Genomic DNA, 17,950 nt, shown 5'->3' with positions numbered 1-17,950 from the left:
AAGCATGGACTACGTTCGTACACAGAACTGTTAAAAATTATATTTCTATCTTATCCCTCAGTATTATTTCTATTGGACAAAAATTACAAATATGAAAAAGAAGAATGCTATCTCCTGGAACTCCAGAAAATCCTTCAATTCCAAGAAAAGAAAATATACTAAAAACCATCATACCTAATTCTTTAGCATCTCCTCCTGCAGGACTTCCATTTTCCTGTCGTGCTACAAGTGCACTCAAAATAATTTTTGTTGCCCCAATCCTTGGCAGAGTGACATGTGTAAGAAACGGCAAGTTATTTTTCTTGGCAAATGCCTGACTGGTTTCTCGCCTCTTTCTGAGGAAGCCCCCTTCTGGAAAAAGAACAACCCACTTTCGACCTCTGCTCCTGTAATTATTTTCTAGGTGTTTCTTGAGAAGAAGCAGCTGTTGGTCACGATGAGATTTTCCCTAGAAGGTAGACATACATATAATAAGTATAAGCACATCTCACTTTTAGATGTCATAAAATTAGAGAGAGCTGCTTCTGGAGTAAATCCCAATCACAGGCTACAATAGTGCTGTCCTCTCACTCACTTCCCTTTTGACCACAGTGGCCAGAAAAGTTATTTCTACAAACTTTCAGCTTATTTCTAAACTCGTGGTTCTCAGAAGAGGCTTAATTAGATTCACTAATTATTCACTAAGTACTTACCATGTGCAAAATACTGCACAATCCAGGGTGTAGTGGCTAAATACATAAACACCAGGTAAGTGTGGCATTACCATGCATGAAGACTCCTTTGATATCATATTTTAGTTATCCTTTTTTGAGAAAATGAAGCATGTGATACTAGCAGCGTTATCGGGGAAACACTAAAATGTAGTGATGACTTGCTAAAAATGTATTTTTTTTTTTTTTAGTGAAGTATAGCTGATTTACAATGGTGTGTTAATTTCTGCCATATGGCAAAGTGATTCAGTTATACCTATCTATACATTCTTTTTAAAATATTCTTTTCCATTATGGTTTATCAGAATATTAAATATAGTTCTCTGCGTTATACAGTAGGACTCTATTTACCCATTCTATATATATATATACACACACACACACATACATACACACATATATATACACAATAGCTTACATCGCTAACCCCAACCTCCCCCTCCATCCCTTCCCCAAACTCCTACCCCTTGGCAACCACAGGTCTGTTCTCCTGGTCTGTGAGTCTGTTTCTGTTTCATAGATAGGTTCGTTTCGTCATATTTTAGATTCCACATATAAGTGATATCATACGGTATTTGGCTTTCTCTGACTTATTTTACTCAGTATGATAATCTCTAGCTGCATCCATGTTGCTACAAATGGCATTATTTGATACTTTTGATGGCTGAGTAGTATTCCATTATACATAGTGTAGCACATCTTTATTCATGTCTCTTTTGATGGAGATTTAGGTTGTTCCCATGTCTTGGCTATTGTGAACAGTGCTGCTATGAACATAGGGTGCATGTTTCCTTTTGAATTACAGTTTTGTCAGGATATGTGCCCTGCAGTAGGATTGCTGGGTCATATGGTAGTTCTATTTTCAGTTTTCTGAAGAACCTCCACACTGTTTCCCATAGTGGCTGCACTAACCTACATTCCCACCAACAGTATAGGAGGGTTCCCTTTTCTCCAAAAGAAGGTATTATCCTTTTTCCTTCACCAAACTATTCCTAATGCTTGGGACCCAGTCCCAATCCACTTTCTTCCATCAAACCCAGACTCGTTCCTTAAATTTATACCAAATATCATCTTCTCTTCTAAGGTTTTTCTGGATTTATAAAACCTTGACATACTCACTTTTCATACTATGAATTCACAAAACATTTCCTCTTATTTTTTTATTTTTTATTTATTTAATAAGCTCCCTGATGGTAATCTTATTTATTTAATAATCTTCCTAATGCTAATTAGATACCTTCTGAACCATATAACAGTGACCTGTGAATAAAAATAACAGTGATAATACAGATGATAACAATCGGAGTCATGACAGAATTATGAGCAAAGTAGAAGGGACTGTTCTGAGTCTGCAACACAGACTCAGAATTAAATGATTACTTAATTTAATCCCCATTATTCTCATTAGAAAAACAAGGAAACTTGGAGAGGTTAACTAACTTGCCCAGTTCACACAGTTAAAAAGCAGAAGAGCTGAGACTGTGGCAGGTGCCTGATAAATATTCACTAAACACGGCACTGTTTAGAAAGGAGGAGGAGGATGGAAGTTAAAGTATTTGCATTATCAGCATTTTAACGCCTATTCGTACTCAAATTCAGATGGAAATGAATGTTTTGGGGAACAGAGATTCCCAGCTCCTGAGATATTAGAACTGGCTCTATTATAACTGGTTTTGTTATTTCTCTTTTTACAATAAAGAATCAGACTGATCAGGCTATCACTGTGAAAAATAATGCTCATTACTTACCTGTCTTATAAAGAAGTCTCCGTGAATTAGAGAAACAATTCCAAAGTTGGTGTACTTAAAAATATGATCCATCAACCACATCATTTGCGCAACAACCTAAAATATTTAAAAGCAAGAAATAATTAAATGTTGGATAGAAAAAAATCTGACTAGCCAATCTCTCAATTTTCAATATAATCATCCAAGCATACTTTTAATTAACCTAAATATGAACTTAATGATTTCCAATTTGTTCTACCTAAACAAAATCTCTAGTAACTCTCATATAACTTGTAAAGTTATATTGAAACAATACAATGTGCCTAACTTTATCAAATCAGGGCTATAAATTTAATTAATAAGCACTACAGCTTTATAAAATGTGACTTTACCTTAATGGATAAAGTTTTAAAAGTCAAAAAATATAAATATGCAAAATTATAAAAATGTCCAAAATAAAAGAACATAAAAGAATTTATGTAGTCAATAAGTCTAGAGTAAATTTTTTAAAAGTTCATTTAGTAGAATGATTTACACATTCTATTATGTTATGAAGGGTATTTGCTGGTTTATGAAAGGCCATATTCTTTGCCAGCACAAAAATACTGTTTCTTAAACACAAAAATATTATCCATTGCTCATAGGGGTCAATACCTGTATCAGAAGCAAGAGGCTTTATTTCAAGCAAATTTCAGAATTAAAAACAAGTGTAAAGTCTAGGAAATGAATTGGTTAATTGTTCTTCCCTGCTGAGAAAATAGCATTCTTTGTTACAAGCCTTAAATAAATAAATTGAAAACCACAGCCTCAATCAAGAATGTAGCAGAGCCCTACTTTGGTTCCTAGAGGAACAACAAATGCAAACTTTACCTCTAAGCAGCAAATTATACGAAGTAACATATGAGGAAAAAACTAAGCATTGCCACCCGTGAGCAGCTTTTACAAAAACACTGTAAAAGCTCACAAATAATACAATATTGAAGCTTCTGCCTTAATTTTTCAGTATCACTTAAGAGTTCAGTTGCATGACCCCTAGTCCATTAGCTTTATTATATTAAATAACTTTTTAAAAATAAAGATACACGTCCAGTGAAGGACTGATTCTCCAAGTCAATTAATACAGAATAAAATAATCACCAACAGGTCATTTCTGAATCTTGTTTTGCTTTGTAATGATGGCCACTCTGTTTAAATAAATTGAGATCTGAACTAAATGGAATTTGCTAAAACGTACCCTAGCAACATGGACTCAACTTATAAAATTTCTGAACTTACAAAAGAATTTACATAGTATGAAGTATAGCTGCACTTTTTATTGGTCTCTGGGTTTAATAACAACACTAATGTAACTAGCTTTTCTGTTTAACCTTACATTTACAGTAGATTTACCACAGGAAGAAGGGTTAACTAAAACAAATTCAGTAAGGAGTTCCCCTGGTGGCTCAGTGGTTAACGAATCCGACTAGGAACCATGAGGTTGCGGGTTCGGTCCCCGCCCTTGCTCAGTGGGTTAACGATCCGGCGTTGCTGTGAGCTGCGGTGTAGGTTGCAGACGCGGCTCGGATCCTGCGTTGCTGTGGCTCTGGCGTAGGCCGGTGGTTACAGCTCCAATTTGACCCCTAGCCTGGGAACCTCCATGTGCCGCAGGAGCAGCCCTAGAAAAGGCAAAAAGACAAAAAAAAAAACAAAATTAAAAAAATAAATAAATAAAACAAATTCAGTAAGACAGCCAAAATTTGTATGGATAATTCTGTCCCAACTTATTTTAGGGGAAATGTTACAAGTCAATTAATATTTATATTATTATATATCTAATGAAGTTCTTTTCATAGGAAAAAATTCTCAGTTTTAACATCAATTGTCATGAAAGCGCACTTCACAGGTACTCATTAAAAAGGTACCAGCACATTTAGAAAGTACAATTCATCCTTATTTCACGTTTCTGAAAAAAGGACGTCAGTAGCTTCGCGGGCTGTCAGAACACTGTTAGGTATTTCCAAGGGACAGTATTGTCTACATCAATTATTCTTTACCTGCATGGATTTTCTCCCTATCACCACATCTGGAGAGGCTTACATGACTAACTCCATCCTCTATATCCCTTCTGAAATTTGGGTGAAGTCACTGTTCTCCGGTTTGGCCATCTGTAAGGACAGTTTTGGCTGTCTCGGCGACTAGGGAGTTCTACTAGCGTGGGGGCAGCCAGGTGAGGAAAACGGTTGTCCAGCAATGGCCAATAGGACAGTTCAGAACAACAGTGCTGTCCCACCAAAACGCAGAAAGTGCCCCCACTGAGGGATGAGGATGGGTGCGACAGGAGTTCCTGATTTCAAAAAAGGATGTTATGTTCACATCACCATTAAACTAATTTTTTTTAAACGGGGCCACAAATTAGCATTAGCCTTCTTTCTTCAAAAGTGCCTACGGAGTATGCAGTTTATCAAGTAAACATTCCTACATGTGAACAGAAATTAGTACTGCCCTATACTTATTAGGCAGGAGGGAGAGCCTATAATCCTTCCATCTTTATATTTCTCAATTACTCCTTTATGAAACAGTGCAAAAAGTTCTTTAAGATTTCAAATTATTTAGTAATATCACATGATAAAAAAAGTTTAGTATAACTAATCTGAAAATAAAAACCAAACAACTTTGCACAGAAAAATTAACCTAAGACCAACTAATTGAAATCTTTTTATAAAAGCAAACCAATAAACCAAAATTTCTTTGTCCACCTGACTGATGACAATATTCTGTTAATACAGTTATCATCTTTGCCAAACTAGAGTTAGAGTCATGAAGTTAGGCACATTTATATTTTGGGGGGGGGGGCACACACCTGCAGCATGAGCAAGTTCTCAGGCCAGAGATCGAACTCATGCCACAGCAGTGACATTGCTGGATCCTTAACCCACTGAGCCACGAGGGAACTCCTATATTATATTTACTACTGTAATCATTCTTTGAGATTCAAAAGCCAACAGAGGACAGTGTAGGCCCTCGGAATAATCACTATAAATGTAATTATCTTATTGGTAAGAATAAAAATGTTCTCCTTGATACAGCCAAATAAACCAGTTCTTACAAAATTTTAACACCAAGAATTTAGGGGATAGGCCATAAATATTATTGTAAGTGCAAATACATATACACAGTGGTATTCTTTTAACAATTCAAAATTCTGAATATAAGAAAGGATTGAATTTTTCTACATTCTAGCAAAATTATGCCTCTGCTTTGCAGATAAACAACAAAAACATACTCCATATTTAGCAAATCTATTTTCCATCCGCTCTTTTCATTTTCTGACCCCTGACCTGCTAAATCAAACTCTATAGGATCTAAACACACCAGGCTTATCCTTGCCTTGGTGTTTTGGCCAAATTATTTCACTAAGGAAGAAGGCCTTTGCTTCACTACTCTGCTGAGCTAAATTCTACTCATCCTTCAGGGTCAAGTTTATGTCCTCTCCCCTCCACAAAGGTTTCTTTTTCCACCAAGTAGATGGTGAGCTCGTCTTCCACTGAATACTGAATACTTCTCACTTTGCAATAAGTGCTGTTTACTATTCCCTTGCTCCTCCTACCACTAGATCATTAGTTCCTTTAAGAGGATATTATCCTATAGGATGGTATTCTGTATTTACAGTCAGTGGCCATGAATAGGAAACACTCACTCAACATCTACTCATCTGTTTCTTCAGCATTAGGCCAAATATTAAGTCCATTACTTTTATATACTTTCAATTTATTTACTTTTCTATGAATATAACCTCTTTACTTTCTCCAAAAGTGATAATTCTTTTCATGTTAAGCACTGATTTTATTTCGCACCCTGCCAGTAGACGGGTATATTTTAGTTATTAATATAAGCAACAGAGAGTCAACATAAAATTCTACCTTATAATTAAATATGCAAACATTACCAAATGTATAAGCAGTTCCAATTTAAAACAAGAAAACTAAAGACGTGGCACTTATTAAACATCTCCAGATGAAGTTATTGCAACATAGCCTGAATAAAATGGGCCTAAAACCTTTTCTTCCAATTTGCTTTCTAAGTAAAATCCAAAATAATATTTACCTTATTTTCTTCTGGCTCGAGATCACCAAGACCACCTAATTCTCCAACTCCTATCTTAAGCAAACTGCTTTCAGCGTCTGTAGTATCAAACTGGCAACCCACCACTCCTCTCACCTCAGCCCCAGGCTGAATCCTATTACCTTTGCTTTCATTTCAGTGATTTAAAACAACAAAACAGGAGTTCCCGTGGTGGCGCAGTGGTTAACGAATCCGACTAGGAACCATGAGGTTGCGGGTTCGGTCCCTGCCCTTGCTCAGTGGGTTAAGGATCCGGCATTGCCATGAGCTGTGGTGTAGGTTGCAGATGCGGCTCGGATCCCGCGTTGCTGTGGCTCTGGCGAAGGCCGGTGGCTACAGCTCCAATTCGACCCCTAGCCTGGGAACCTCCATATGCCGCGGGAGCGGCCCAAAGAAATAGCAAAAAAACAAACAAAAAAAAACCAAAACAAACTTCGTGGAGATTTAGGTCACATTATCTCAGTTATTTTTCTTTAAGTCTGTAAATTCCACTCGGGTTGACTTAGAGTTACATATGCAGCATATTTTTCCTTTAAAATTTTTCTAAATTTTCAGGAAAAGTAGACATTGTAAAGCCTAGGTCTACATTCCCGACCACAGTAGCTGCTTAAGTTGGTTCTTCGTTAAGCTCCCCTGTCTGCAGTTGATCTCTGCCTTCAAGGCGCTTACCAGTCCTTTGTCCTGGAGGCACATCATCAGTGTACACACATCTCCTGTTGCCTGATGATTCACCAACATGACCGCTTCATCCTTTGAAATGGCTTTAACATCTTCCCCCCATTCCATCACTGTAAGGATAAAAAATTTCAAAACTGTGATTTAAAAGAGTTCTACACTACCACAAACCTTACATTAGGAAAAACGGTGCATATGAGAGGTGATAAATCACCTAGCTAAAATTTATGAAGGTTCAGAACTAAGTTTATTTCCTATAAAATTCAGAGTGTCCAGGTAACACTTGATAGAGACACAAATACATTTAATAAATGTAAAACAGTCATACCTTTGACTTAGAAATTCTACTTCTTAGAAGTTTATCCTACAGAAACTTTGTCCAAACAGGCAATATTTATTGCAAATTAAATGTTCACAACAGGGGAATGGATAAGAACATTTTTATATATTGGAAGAATATAAATCCATTCAAAGAATGGAGGATATCTCTAACCCAAAAGAACTTCTTATCAAGTAAACAAAGCAAATCACAAAACAATATATATAGTATGACCCCATCATTTTAAACAAGGAATAAAATTTACAGGTAATTTAATAATCTTGAAAAAAGTCTTGGGGAATGAATTCAAAACTATTAATACCGACCATCCCTGGGAAGTGGTTCCCAAAGCCCTTTAAATTCTACCTTATAATAAAATATGCAAACATTACCAAATATGTAAGCATTCTCAACTTAAAATAAGAAAACTAGGAGTTCCTGTCGTGGCTCAGTGGTTAGCGAACCCGGCTAGGAACCATGAGGTTGCAGGTTCGATCCCTGGCCTTGCTCAGTGGGTTAAGGATCCGGCATTGCCCTGAGCTGTGCTGTAGGTCGCAGACGTGGCTCAGATCCTGCGTTGCTGTGGCTCTGGTGTAGGCCGGCAGCTACGGCTCCGATTTGACCCCTAGCCTGGAAACCTCCATGTGCTGCGGGAGCGGCCCAAGAAATGGCAAAAAGACAAAAAAATAAAATAAAAAGTTATTGCACCAAAACTTGTAAGTACACTAAGGAAAACAGTGGTATCTCGAGTCGTTATGCCTCATTTTACAGCAAATTTACTACACAGAGAAAATAAAACTAAGCATTAGCTTCGAACATCAGGAGTCTACAAAGAAGCTTCCAGGGTCCTCAAATGTCTGACATGAATTACCAGAGGCTGAATATGTACTGGTTCACTCCTCTCACTCCCAGCTGCGAGGAAAGAAGCCGAGCCCTTGTATGCAGCAGCTCAGGGTGCAGAGGAATGGGCGACCTGGAGCTCACAGGCTTTACCCCTGCCAGCCTCCCGCCCTCCATGTCACCCCGGCATGGTAGAGCCCTTCGTAAGAGTTCACTTGAAAAAAGAGTTCTGCTAATTTTTCTATTAAAACCCACTTAAGCAAAAGACAGCTTATACACCGCTATGGAATGATATACTCTAAGTAATAAAAGCAAAGTGCAGACCAGTGCAGTATGAAGGATGCTGCCGGTGGGTTTTCAAAAAAGACAGAGAATATGTTTACTAAATGAAAACTCCCCATATCATGCCTCTGTTGACAACCCTTCAATGAAGACACACACGCATCATTCTGTCATTAATACATATATCACTTCTTCACTCACTATAGCAGCTTCGGGCACTGTGGATATAATACAAATAAGAACAAAAGTATTATTCTAATAGCAGTTAAAACACTCAAGAAAGTCTAGCTTCGTTCTATAAATATTGGGCTATGAAGAGGTAATGTGGAAAGTCTTCTGGCTCCACATCTATATAAATAGATGTTTCATAACCAAATATTCCTTTAATGCAATCTGTGCTACATAAATGGAAAATATTAGCTACCCAGGCCAGTGCAGTAGAAAAGGATATTGTGAATATAACTGCAAATAAAAATACGTTTTCTACATAAAATGCATCCTACATGTTTGCTTTATGTAGAACAGATAAATCTAGTAAGTGTGTTGGTTTAAATCTCAAAGTAGAAATTGTTAATTGAAGTTAGAACTCTCTGTCCTGGGTTAAATAATGTCCCCCCAAATTTACACCCACCCAAAATCTGTGAATGTGACCTTACTGGAAACAAGGTCTTTACAGATGTAACCATGCGTATTCCCCAGAGCCTTCAGACAGGAAACCACCCTGCCGACACCTCAATTTCAGACTTCTAACCTTTGGAACAGTGAGAGAATGAATTCCTGTTGTTTTAAGCCACCCAGTTTGTGGAGCTCTGTTCTGGCAGCCTGCTGAAATGAACAGACTCCACCCCTCCACTTGCCCCACCCTTTCTCTTTCGCATTCTCTTCCCCACAAATTAGAGGGTTTTTGCTAAACAACTGCAGAAAAAGAACAACAGCGCTGTACTTTAAACACCTAGAATATTATAAGAGAAATCTAATATCATGTATTATAAATGATTCTCAATGTTCATTTCTAGAATACTTTCAGGGAATAATCGTTAAGAGTCAACCCAACACGTATTTTATTTCTTGGCCATAACCCAGTAAAATTAATTTTCAAACTAAATGTCAATTTACTGAGACTCACATGGCATAACAAATCAAACAAATGAAGGCGGCTGGATCAACTTTTTTGAAAAATGATCCTGATGTAGCAATGAAGTGGTGTTGAATTGTCTAATAATCTAAATTTTATTCAACAATACATTTCGTTTTCGGTTCTATAGCATTCTTCTTTTACCAATACTTTTACCATATCATTATATACTTTAAAGATCACTGTTAGAAAAAAGTTATGTGACTAACAAAATCAAGATTAAAATACGCTTATAGAGAAAAAGCATTTATTTTATGTATGAAATAGCTATGTTTTCAAATCATACCCTGCTATCCAAACCAGTAAGTATAATAATGGAACTGATATCTTAACCAAGGAATAGAATATTTATTCTCACGTTAAAGAACAGAAGCTATGGATGCCTGCCAGTTCCTACATTGTACTTGATTAGAAGAACAAAAATATTTTAACACATGGTTCTGTGAAATGAATTCTCAAAAAAGAACTGGGTCAGGTCCACGACTTCCAAAGGGAATGAAAGACAGCTAAGTAAAAATGGGAAGAAAAGTTCCCTAACTGTAATTTAACTTTAAAAAAATTGTGAGAAAGACCAAACCCAAAGATTATCACTTACTCTATACGCACACACACACATCAATAAACCTTCTCCCAAAGTTATAAACTAGAATAAGACAATTCATATCTCAGAAAGCAAATAAAAACAATAAACCATCACAAATTCCTTAAAAGCAGTGATCCTAAAGCCATTATACTGACCCACAAAACAGAATTAATGTGGAGAAGAAAACCTAATAGTCTATTTTTCAAAGTTCCAAAAAAAAAATACATGCCTGCAAGCTGATGTTACAAACTACTTTACCATTCCGTGCCTCAGTATAATCACTTAAGAAATATTAACAATATCATTATGCTACTCAAACACATGGTGAAAATAAATGGTATACAACTGCTGGACTCACAGACATCCTGGGTGAAGTTACTTTTGAAATCATTATTAACTAAAAAGAGTCATACAACTACAGTGTCACGGAAGGTCAGGTATTCTAATATGAAGAGTAAAGATTAGAGAGCAAAAAAAAAAAAAAAAAAAAAAAAAACGCATTCAAGAATTTCGTGTAGCTCCAGAACTGTGGCTTTCAGTGGTCCACACTGGGGGCAGACTGGGTTGGATGCATCCAAAGTCAGGGGTTGGTAGAGCAAGGTGAAAAGGGAGTGAGGCTGTTGAGGGTGTGCCTGTGAGAAAGTAGCTTAAGGTTCTGATTAATGGGGGGGGGGAGTAACCAGCAAGGGGGCTGAAAGAAAACCGAGGGGGGGCTATTATAATGTGAATACCTACTGCCAGCCCACCTCTCCACCTTTACCCACCCTATTCAAACCCCCAAAACAGGGCCCAGACTTTTGAGAAAGCCCTCTGGCTGCATCTAACAGCACCTGTACATAAGAACCACTGGAATTTAAGCGCTGATGAGTTTGTTTTATTTTCTTAAAACAAGAAGACTGAACGCACCAGGACGTTGTGGACAGTGTCCATTTTTTGGCACTTAAAATTTAAGAGGTTAAACTTGGAGAGACAAGTCTCAAAGTGTAGCTTTTGGAAGCGTTGCTTAACTAAAAGAATAACAGTAGCATGTATTATTAAATAGACATTAAAATTAAATACTAATAAGCTTAATAGCTAACGTTTATAGAATGCTTGCTATGTGACAGCCATTAGGAATAGAAAATAATTCACATTTTCTTCTTTAATCTTCATAAAATCCCACATGTATAGACACTATTAGCCTCAATTTACAACTGAAGAAAATGAGACACAAAAGGTTAAGCAATACTTTCCAAGTTACACAGTTCGGAAGTTGGGGAACTGGGATTCAAAACCACCATATCATGCTGTCACTGCGGGCATCTTGAGGACAGCAACTTGGACACGTTGCCCACGCAGCCCCTGAAGCTGCCCCATGAAAGGGGCGTAGACAAGCCAAATCTCAAAGTCCTCGACAAATAAGGTTGGTGGGTGGCACCAAGGGGAGGTGCAGAGTGTCAAGCCAAGAATCAAGGGGTCTGGAGGACTGCTGAATAATGGCCAGGTCCAAAGGGACAAAGGGTTCTCTATTAAGAGGCAACATTGTCTTTGGGCACAGGAAGCAGGCATCTTAAGTTGAAAACGCTGAATACAGAACCAGCTCTTCACCCCAGCCTTCTCCATCTCCACAAAGGATACCATTATTCACTCAGTCAACACGAGACAAAACCTCGAACCCCCTTTGGGTCCCCTCTTTCCTTAATTCTCCATATTTAATCCATCTATAAGTTCTCTGGACTCTGCCTCTGAGATACACCCTGCATCCCCTATGTCATGCCTTCCTTGCTACTACCACTCTTGGCCAAGCCACCAACACCTCTTCCTGTTCTGAAGGAACCTCCCAACTGGTCTTCTCACTTCCACTCCAGCCACCTGCTTAAAAGAAAACTTTAGGGAGTTCCAGTGTGGCACAGCAGGCTAAGGATCCAGTGTTGACACTGTGGTGTCTAAGGTCAATCATGGGTTCGATCCCTGGCCCAGGAACTTCTATATGCCATGGGCATGGCCAAAAAGAAAAAAGAAAACTTCAGTTTCCAATTTCAAATGCCAATAAAATCTAAATCACCACTGGCAAGCAGGAAAGTCAACTAAAATAACTGGGCATTAATGCTAACTGGTATTGAGATTTGCTTTAACTTTGTTTCCAAAAGGGGAGAGATCTGGGAAGAAGCAATTCTTCCTGCAGTCATCAGCACTACAGAACTTTTATTATACCTGGCCAGCAGTCTTTGTTACAATCCCAAAGATCCCACCATTTCCAAACATCCCATTTGAAACCGTAAGTGAAAGTTTAAAATGAGTTAGGTCAGCATGAGCCAATGGTAAAATCAGAGTGAGGTTAAATAACAAATGAGAATAATACAGACCACGTGAGGACTATGTGCACATGTGCTTGTTAAAAACAGAGATCAGCGCCTTTGATGCCTACGCTTTACCGCTCAGCCCCAGGGCACGGAAGCAAGGGGTCTGGGGGTCTTCCCTAGAAATCCGACCAGCTCAAGAAAAAAGACTTACAAATACTGACACTTAGGATGCTCCGGTGAGATATTCCACATATCTACCCTACAGTGAGGCTTAGTGCGGACAAGTCTCAGCCACAAGCAGGGCTACTTCTTCAGCCCTCTACTCTTTTTTTTTTTTTCCTTTTAGGGCTGCACCTACAGCATATGGAAGTTCCCAGCCTAAGGGTCAAATTGGAGCTGCAGGTGCCAGCCTTCGCTACAGCCACAGAAATGCCAAATCTGAGCCACATTTGCACCTGTGCCTCAGCTTGCAGCAACACTGGACCTGCTGAGCGAAGCCAGAGATCGAACCCACATCCTCATGGATACTAGTCGGATTCTTAACCCACTGAGCCACCACAGGAACTCCCTGGTCCTCTACTCTTAAATAAGAACAGATAGCCATATCTTACCAGATACTCAAGAAAGAAAATAAAACAAACAAAAAATAAAGAACCCAGAGGAAACAGAGACAACACATGAAAAAGACAACTTCAAAAGAGACTTCATAGACAGTGTTAGTATCTGTGTTGAGGTAAGAGGTGATAATGGATAACCAAGAGACAACAAAAAGATGCCTAAAAAAGAGGGAGAGACAATCAGAGAAAAAAAAGACCTGTTAGAAATCAATAAGAGAGCTAAAATAAACATCTTAATAGAAAGACTGGTGAGGAAATTTTCCAGAAAATAAATAAAAAACAAGACGAACAGAAAGGAAAAGATTTCAATACTAGAGGACCATTAAAGTCCAACATTCAAATAGTAGAAGTTCCAGCAAAAAGAACACGGGGGGGGGGAATCAAAGAATAATTAAAGAGTATGTGAGGACATAAATTTCCAGACCGACAGGGGACATCCAGCAGCCAGTACAGAGCATGAAAACAAACCCACACCAAGGCACACATACTCAGAAAATTTCAGGAAGTCAAAGAGAAGATCCTATAGGCATTCAGAAAGGAAAACAGGAAATGTACAAAGGGAAAAAGAATTAGACTTACTTTGGATTTCTTCATAGCTATAGCAAGTCAAAAGATCAAGATCAAAAACCAATTATGGTTTCAAAATCTCTAAAAACTATTCCAACCTAGAATCTTCTACCCAAGTTATTTGTTGGGAGTGAGAGCAGAAAAAATATTTTCCAGTGCCCAACACCTTGAAAAACAAATCTCTTATTCTAAGGAAGCTGAATGATGAAATAAGAGAATACAATAAGAAAGAGAAAGACATATGATACCAGCAAATGGGAATGCAGAGTTCCCCTTGTGGCTCATTGGGTTAAGAACCTGAATGGTATCCATGAGGATGCAGGTTCGATCCCTGGCCTCGATCAGTGGGTTAAGAATCTGGCCTTGCTGTGATCTGTGGTATAGGGCACAGACAGGGCTCGAATCTAGCATTGCTGTGGCTGTGGTATAGGTCAGCAGCTGCAGCTCCAATGACTCCTAGCCTGGGAACCTCCATATGCTGCAGTGAGGCCCTAAAAAAAAAAAAATTAAAAATTGGGAATGCAAACCCAGAAATAAGCAAAAAGAATCCCTAGGATGTTAGCTGTGCACTAGACAGTGGAAAACCAGTCCAAATTGGAGCAAATTAGAGGTTTCCCAGAGAGATTTTTCCAAAAAGATGAAAAATGCAGAAAAGCATGACTTGAGGAGAAATCTAAAGCTGACAAGTTTGGGGTTGAGTTGGTTATCACTTCACAGAAAAAGAGAAAAACTATTGGCTCTAAGGAAAATGTGTAGAAAAGTGAAAGTGTTTACAATTTTATTACATGGTTCGGCTATGAACAGACATATATATATTCATAAAAAAGAAAATCTCTCAATATTGATATAATCAAAATTATAATAAAATTCAAATACAACCTAGAAAAATATTTTTAAGATACTATTTTAAAATAGGATGAAGGCTAATCTTTTCTAAAAATGTATGGCTTCTGAATAGTAAAACAGTATTTGCTCATTACAGTGAATTAGAACAACACTAAAAAATACAAAGAAGAAAATCACCCCAAACTCCACTCTTCAGGAATGAGAAGACTTACTAAAATTTTGTAATACATCTTCCAGTGATTTTTCCCATAAAGATTAAATTTTCTTATGAAGATTAATTTTTAAGTCGAAAAGGCTTCATACTTACCATACATATTGTTTTATACCACTCGAAATTTAACATATTAAGTAAAATTGCCATCGTTATGTATAGAGTTAAAATATTTCTACTTAGAAATCTTAAGTTACCAAAATAATTAAGTTAAAAGGACAAAAACGTCTTTTAGGAAGTAATGGAATGACACTATGCACTGATTGTGGTGGTGATTACACAAGTGCATAGGCTTTTAAACTATGAAGGGTGACTTTTACTTCATGCAAATTATACTATAATAAACCTGACTAAAAAACATGTGCAATAAAGCTAAATAAAGAACACATGCAAAAATATGACACGATGACTTTTTAATTTCATAGAATCAGTGAATTGAAAAAAAAAAAAAAAAAAAGATTGGAGTTCCCGTCGTGGCGCAGTGGTTAACAAACCCGACTAGGAACCATGAGGTTGTGGGTTCGATTCCTGCCCTTGCTCAGTGGGTTAACGATCCGGCATTGCCCTGAGCTGTGGTGTAGGTTGTAGACGCGGCTCGGATCCAGCGTTGCTGTGGCTCTGGCGTAGGCTGGTGGCTACAGCTCCGATTCAACCCCTAGCCTGGGAACCTCCATATGCCGTGACAGCGGCCCAAGAAAATGGCAAAAAGACAAAAAAAAAAAAAAAAAAAAAAAAGAATCAGTGAATCGATTTATAAGAAATCTAAAATATCTGGGGGTGTAAAGCCAGTGGAAAATTTTTTAAAAGAGGGAAAACAGGAAATAGAAAAATCAATGAAACCAAAAGGAGGTCTTTGAAAAAGTCGTTACAATTTTTAACCTCTAGCAAAATTTACAAAGAAAAAACCCAAATTATCATCGTCAGGAATGAAGGAGAGGCTATCACTACACATAGCACAGACGTTAAAAAATTTTTTAAGGTATACTAACAGCAACTTTACAAAAAATTTGACAACTACAATGAAATGGACTAATGCCTTGAAAACCACAAACTACCAAAACTCATCCAAGATTAAATAAATAACCTGAATAATCTATCTCTACTTTAAATACTGATTTTATAGTCAAAAACCTCCCAAAAACTAATTCTTCTGGCCCAGATGGTTTCATTAGCAAATTCTATTAAACATCTTAAAAAGAAATGATACTCATTCTATACAGTCTCTTCCAGAAAACAGAAAAGAAGGGAACGCCTTCAGGTTCACTTTATGAAGCCAGCATCATTCTTATACCAAAACCAGAAAAGGACAAAAGAAAGAAAACTAATGCTGATATCCATTAAAATCCTCAACAAAGATTAGCAGATGGAAAACAATAACATATGCGGCAACCAAGTAAGGTTTAACATTGCAAGAAAGCAAGGCTGATTCAATCAAGCATCGTAATTCACCATAGTAACAGTCTAAGGAAGAAAAACCTCATAGTCACATTGCTATGGTCTGGAGGTCTGTATCCCCCCATAGTCCCTATGTTGAAATCCTCACCTCCAGAGGTGATGGTTTCAGGAGACGGGGACTTTAGGAAGTGATTAGACTGAAAGAGTTGAGCCCCCATGCATGGGCTCAGTGGACTCCTAAGAGATCCACACAACTTTCTAGCTTATTTTACCAAGTGAGGGCACGGTGAGAAGTTTGGGCACCATGAAGAGAGCCCTCGCCAGAAGGGGACCATGCTGGCACCTGGATCTTGGATCTAGAGCTGTGAGCAAGAAATTTCTGCTGTTTATGAGCCACTCAGCCTGTGACATTTTGCAATACCAGCCCAAACAGAATGACACACATGAACTGAGGCACAAAAAGCATTAAACAAACTTCAATATCCATTCATGATAAAAACTCTCAGTAAACTCATAACAGAAAGGAATTTCCTCAGTGTGGCAAAATGTTTCTACACAAAATCTATTGCTAACACAATATTTAGTATTAATTATATATGAGTGCTTTCTCCCTAAGATTGAGAACAAGGCAAGGCAAAGATGTCCAACCTCATTTCTCTTATCTAACATTATTCCAGAAGTCCTATTCCATTCAATAATGCAAAAAGAAAAAAGAAATGAAGGTTAGAAAGGAAGAGATAATACTGCAAATATTTGCAAATGGCAAGACTGTCTTTGTAGAATATCCCAATTAATCTACAAAAAGCTCCTATCATTAATAAGTGAGTTTATAAAAGTTGCAAGGTACAAAGTCAACAATAATAATATCAATCATTTTTATACCAGAAATGAACAATAGGAAATAAAATATCTTAAATCTCATTTAAAATAGCTCAAAAAATATACTTAGGTATAAATCAAAAACACATGGACAGGATCTGTATCCTGAAAACCACAAAGCACTGATAAAATAAATCAAAGAAGGCCAGAGTGAAATGAATGTTCATGCATTGAGTGATTCAACACCGTAAAGATATCAATTCTCCCACAAATTGATCTATAAATGTAACACAATTCCAATCAAAACCCCAGTAAGAATTTTTGCAGATGCAGACAACTCAATTTTAAAACTTACAAAGAAATGCCAGAAACTAGAACAGCCAGAGTAACTTTGAAAAGGGAAAATAAAGTTGGAGGAATCATATGACCCAACTTTAAAACTAACTATAAAGCTACAATAAGCAAGATGGCATGGTACTGGTGAAGGATCAGACATATAGATGGACAGAACAGAAGAGAGCCCAGAAAGAGACCACACAATACAGCCGAAGGATTCCTGACAAAGGTGCAAAGCCAGTCCAGTGGAGAAAGAATGGTGTTCTCAACAATGCTAGAAAAACACGAAACCTTAACCCATACCTTATATAACAATGAATTCAAAATGGACCACAGACTTACGTGTAAAACTTAGAACTACAAAACTTCCAGAAAAAATGTGCAGGAAAATCTCCATGATCTAGGATTAGGCAAAGTGTTCTTAGATTTGACAGAAAAGCAAAATCCATGTTAAAAATTCAGTCTAGGAGTTCCCTGGTGGCACAGAAGGTTAAGGACCAGCATT

The 17,950-nt window shown here is 37.6% G+C and overlaps 1 protein-coding gene across 4 annotated transcripts in view; it reads right to left on the bottom strand.

Moving 5' to 3' along the window:
* LPGAT1 (lysophosphatidylglycerol acyltransferase 1) overlaps positions 1-17,950 on the bottom strand; it is a 122,305-nt gene that overhangs the window by 33,862 nt on the left and 70,493 nt on the right. For all 4 annotated transcript variants that reach the window (XM_003357598.5, XM_021063861.1, XM_013979974.2 and 1 more), the window contains 3 exons: positions 7,208-7,326; positions 2,459-2,554; positions 175-448 (listed from right to left, as the gene is read on the bottom strand). In XM_003357598.5, coding sequence (XP_003357646.2) covers positions 175-448; positions 2,459-2,554; positions 7,208-7,326 — 489 coding nt within the window. The remainder of the gene's footprint in view (positions 1-174; positions 449-2,458; positions 2,555-7,207; positions 7,327-17,950) is intronic.

The sequence above is a fragment of the Sus scrofa genome, chromosome 9 (genome assembly GCF_000003025.6).
Source record: "Sus scrofa isolate TJ Tabasco breed Duroc chromosome 9, Sscrofa11.1, whole genome shotgun sequence".
Taxonomy (NCBI): domain Eukaryota; kingdom Metazoa; phylum Chordata; class Mammalia; order Artiodactyla; family Suidae; genus Sus; species Sus scrofa.
This window is presented reverse-complemented; position numbering and strand designations above follow the sequence as displayed.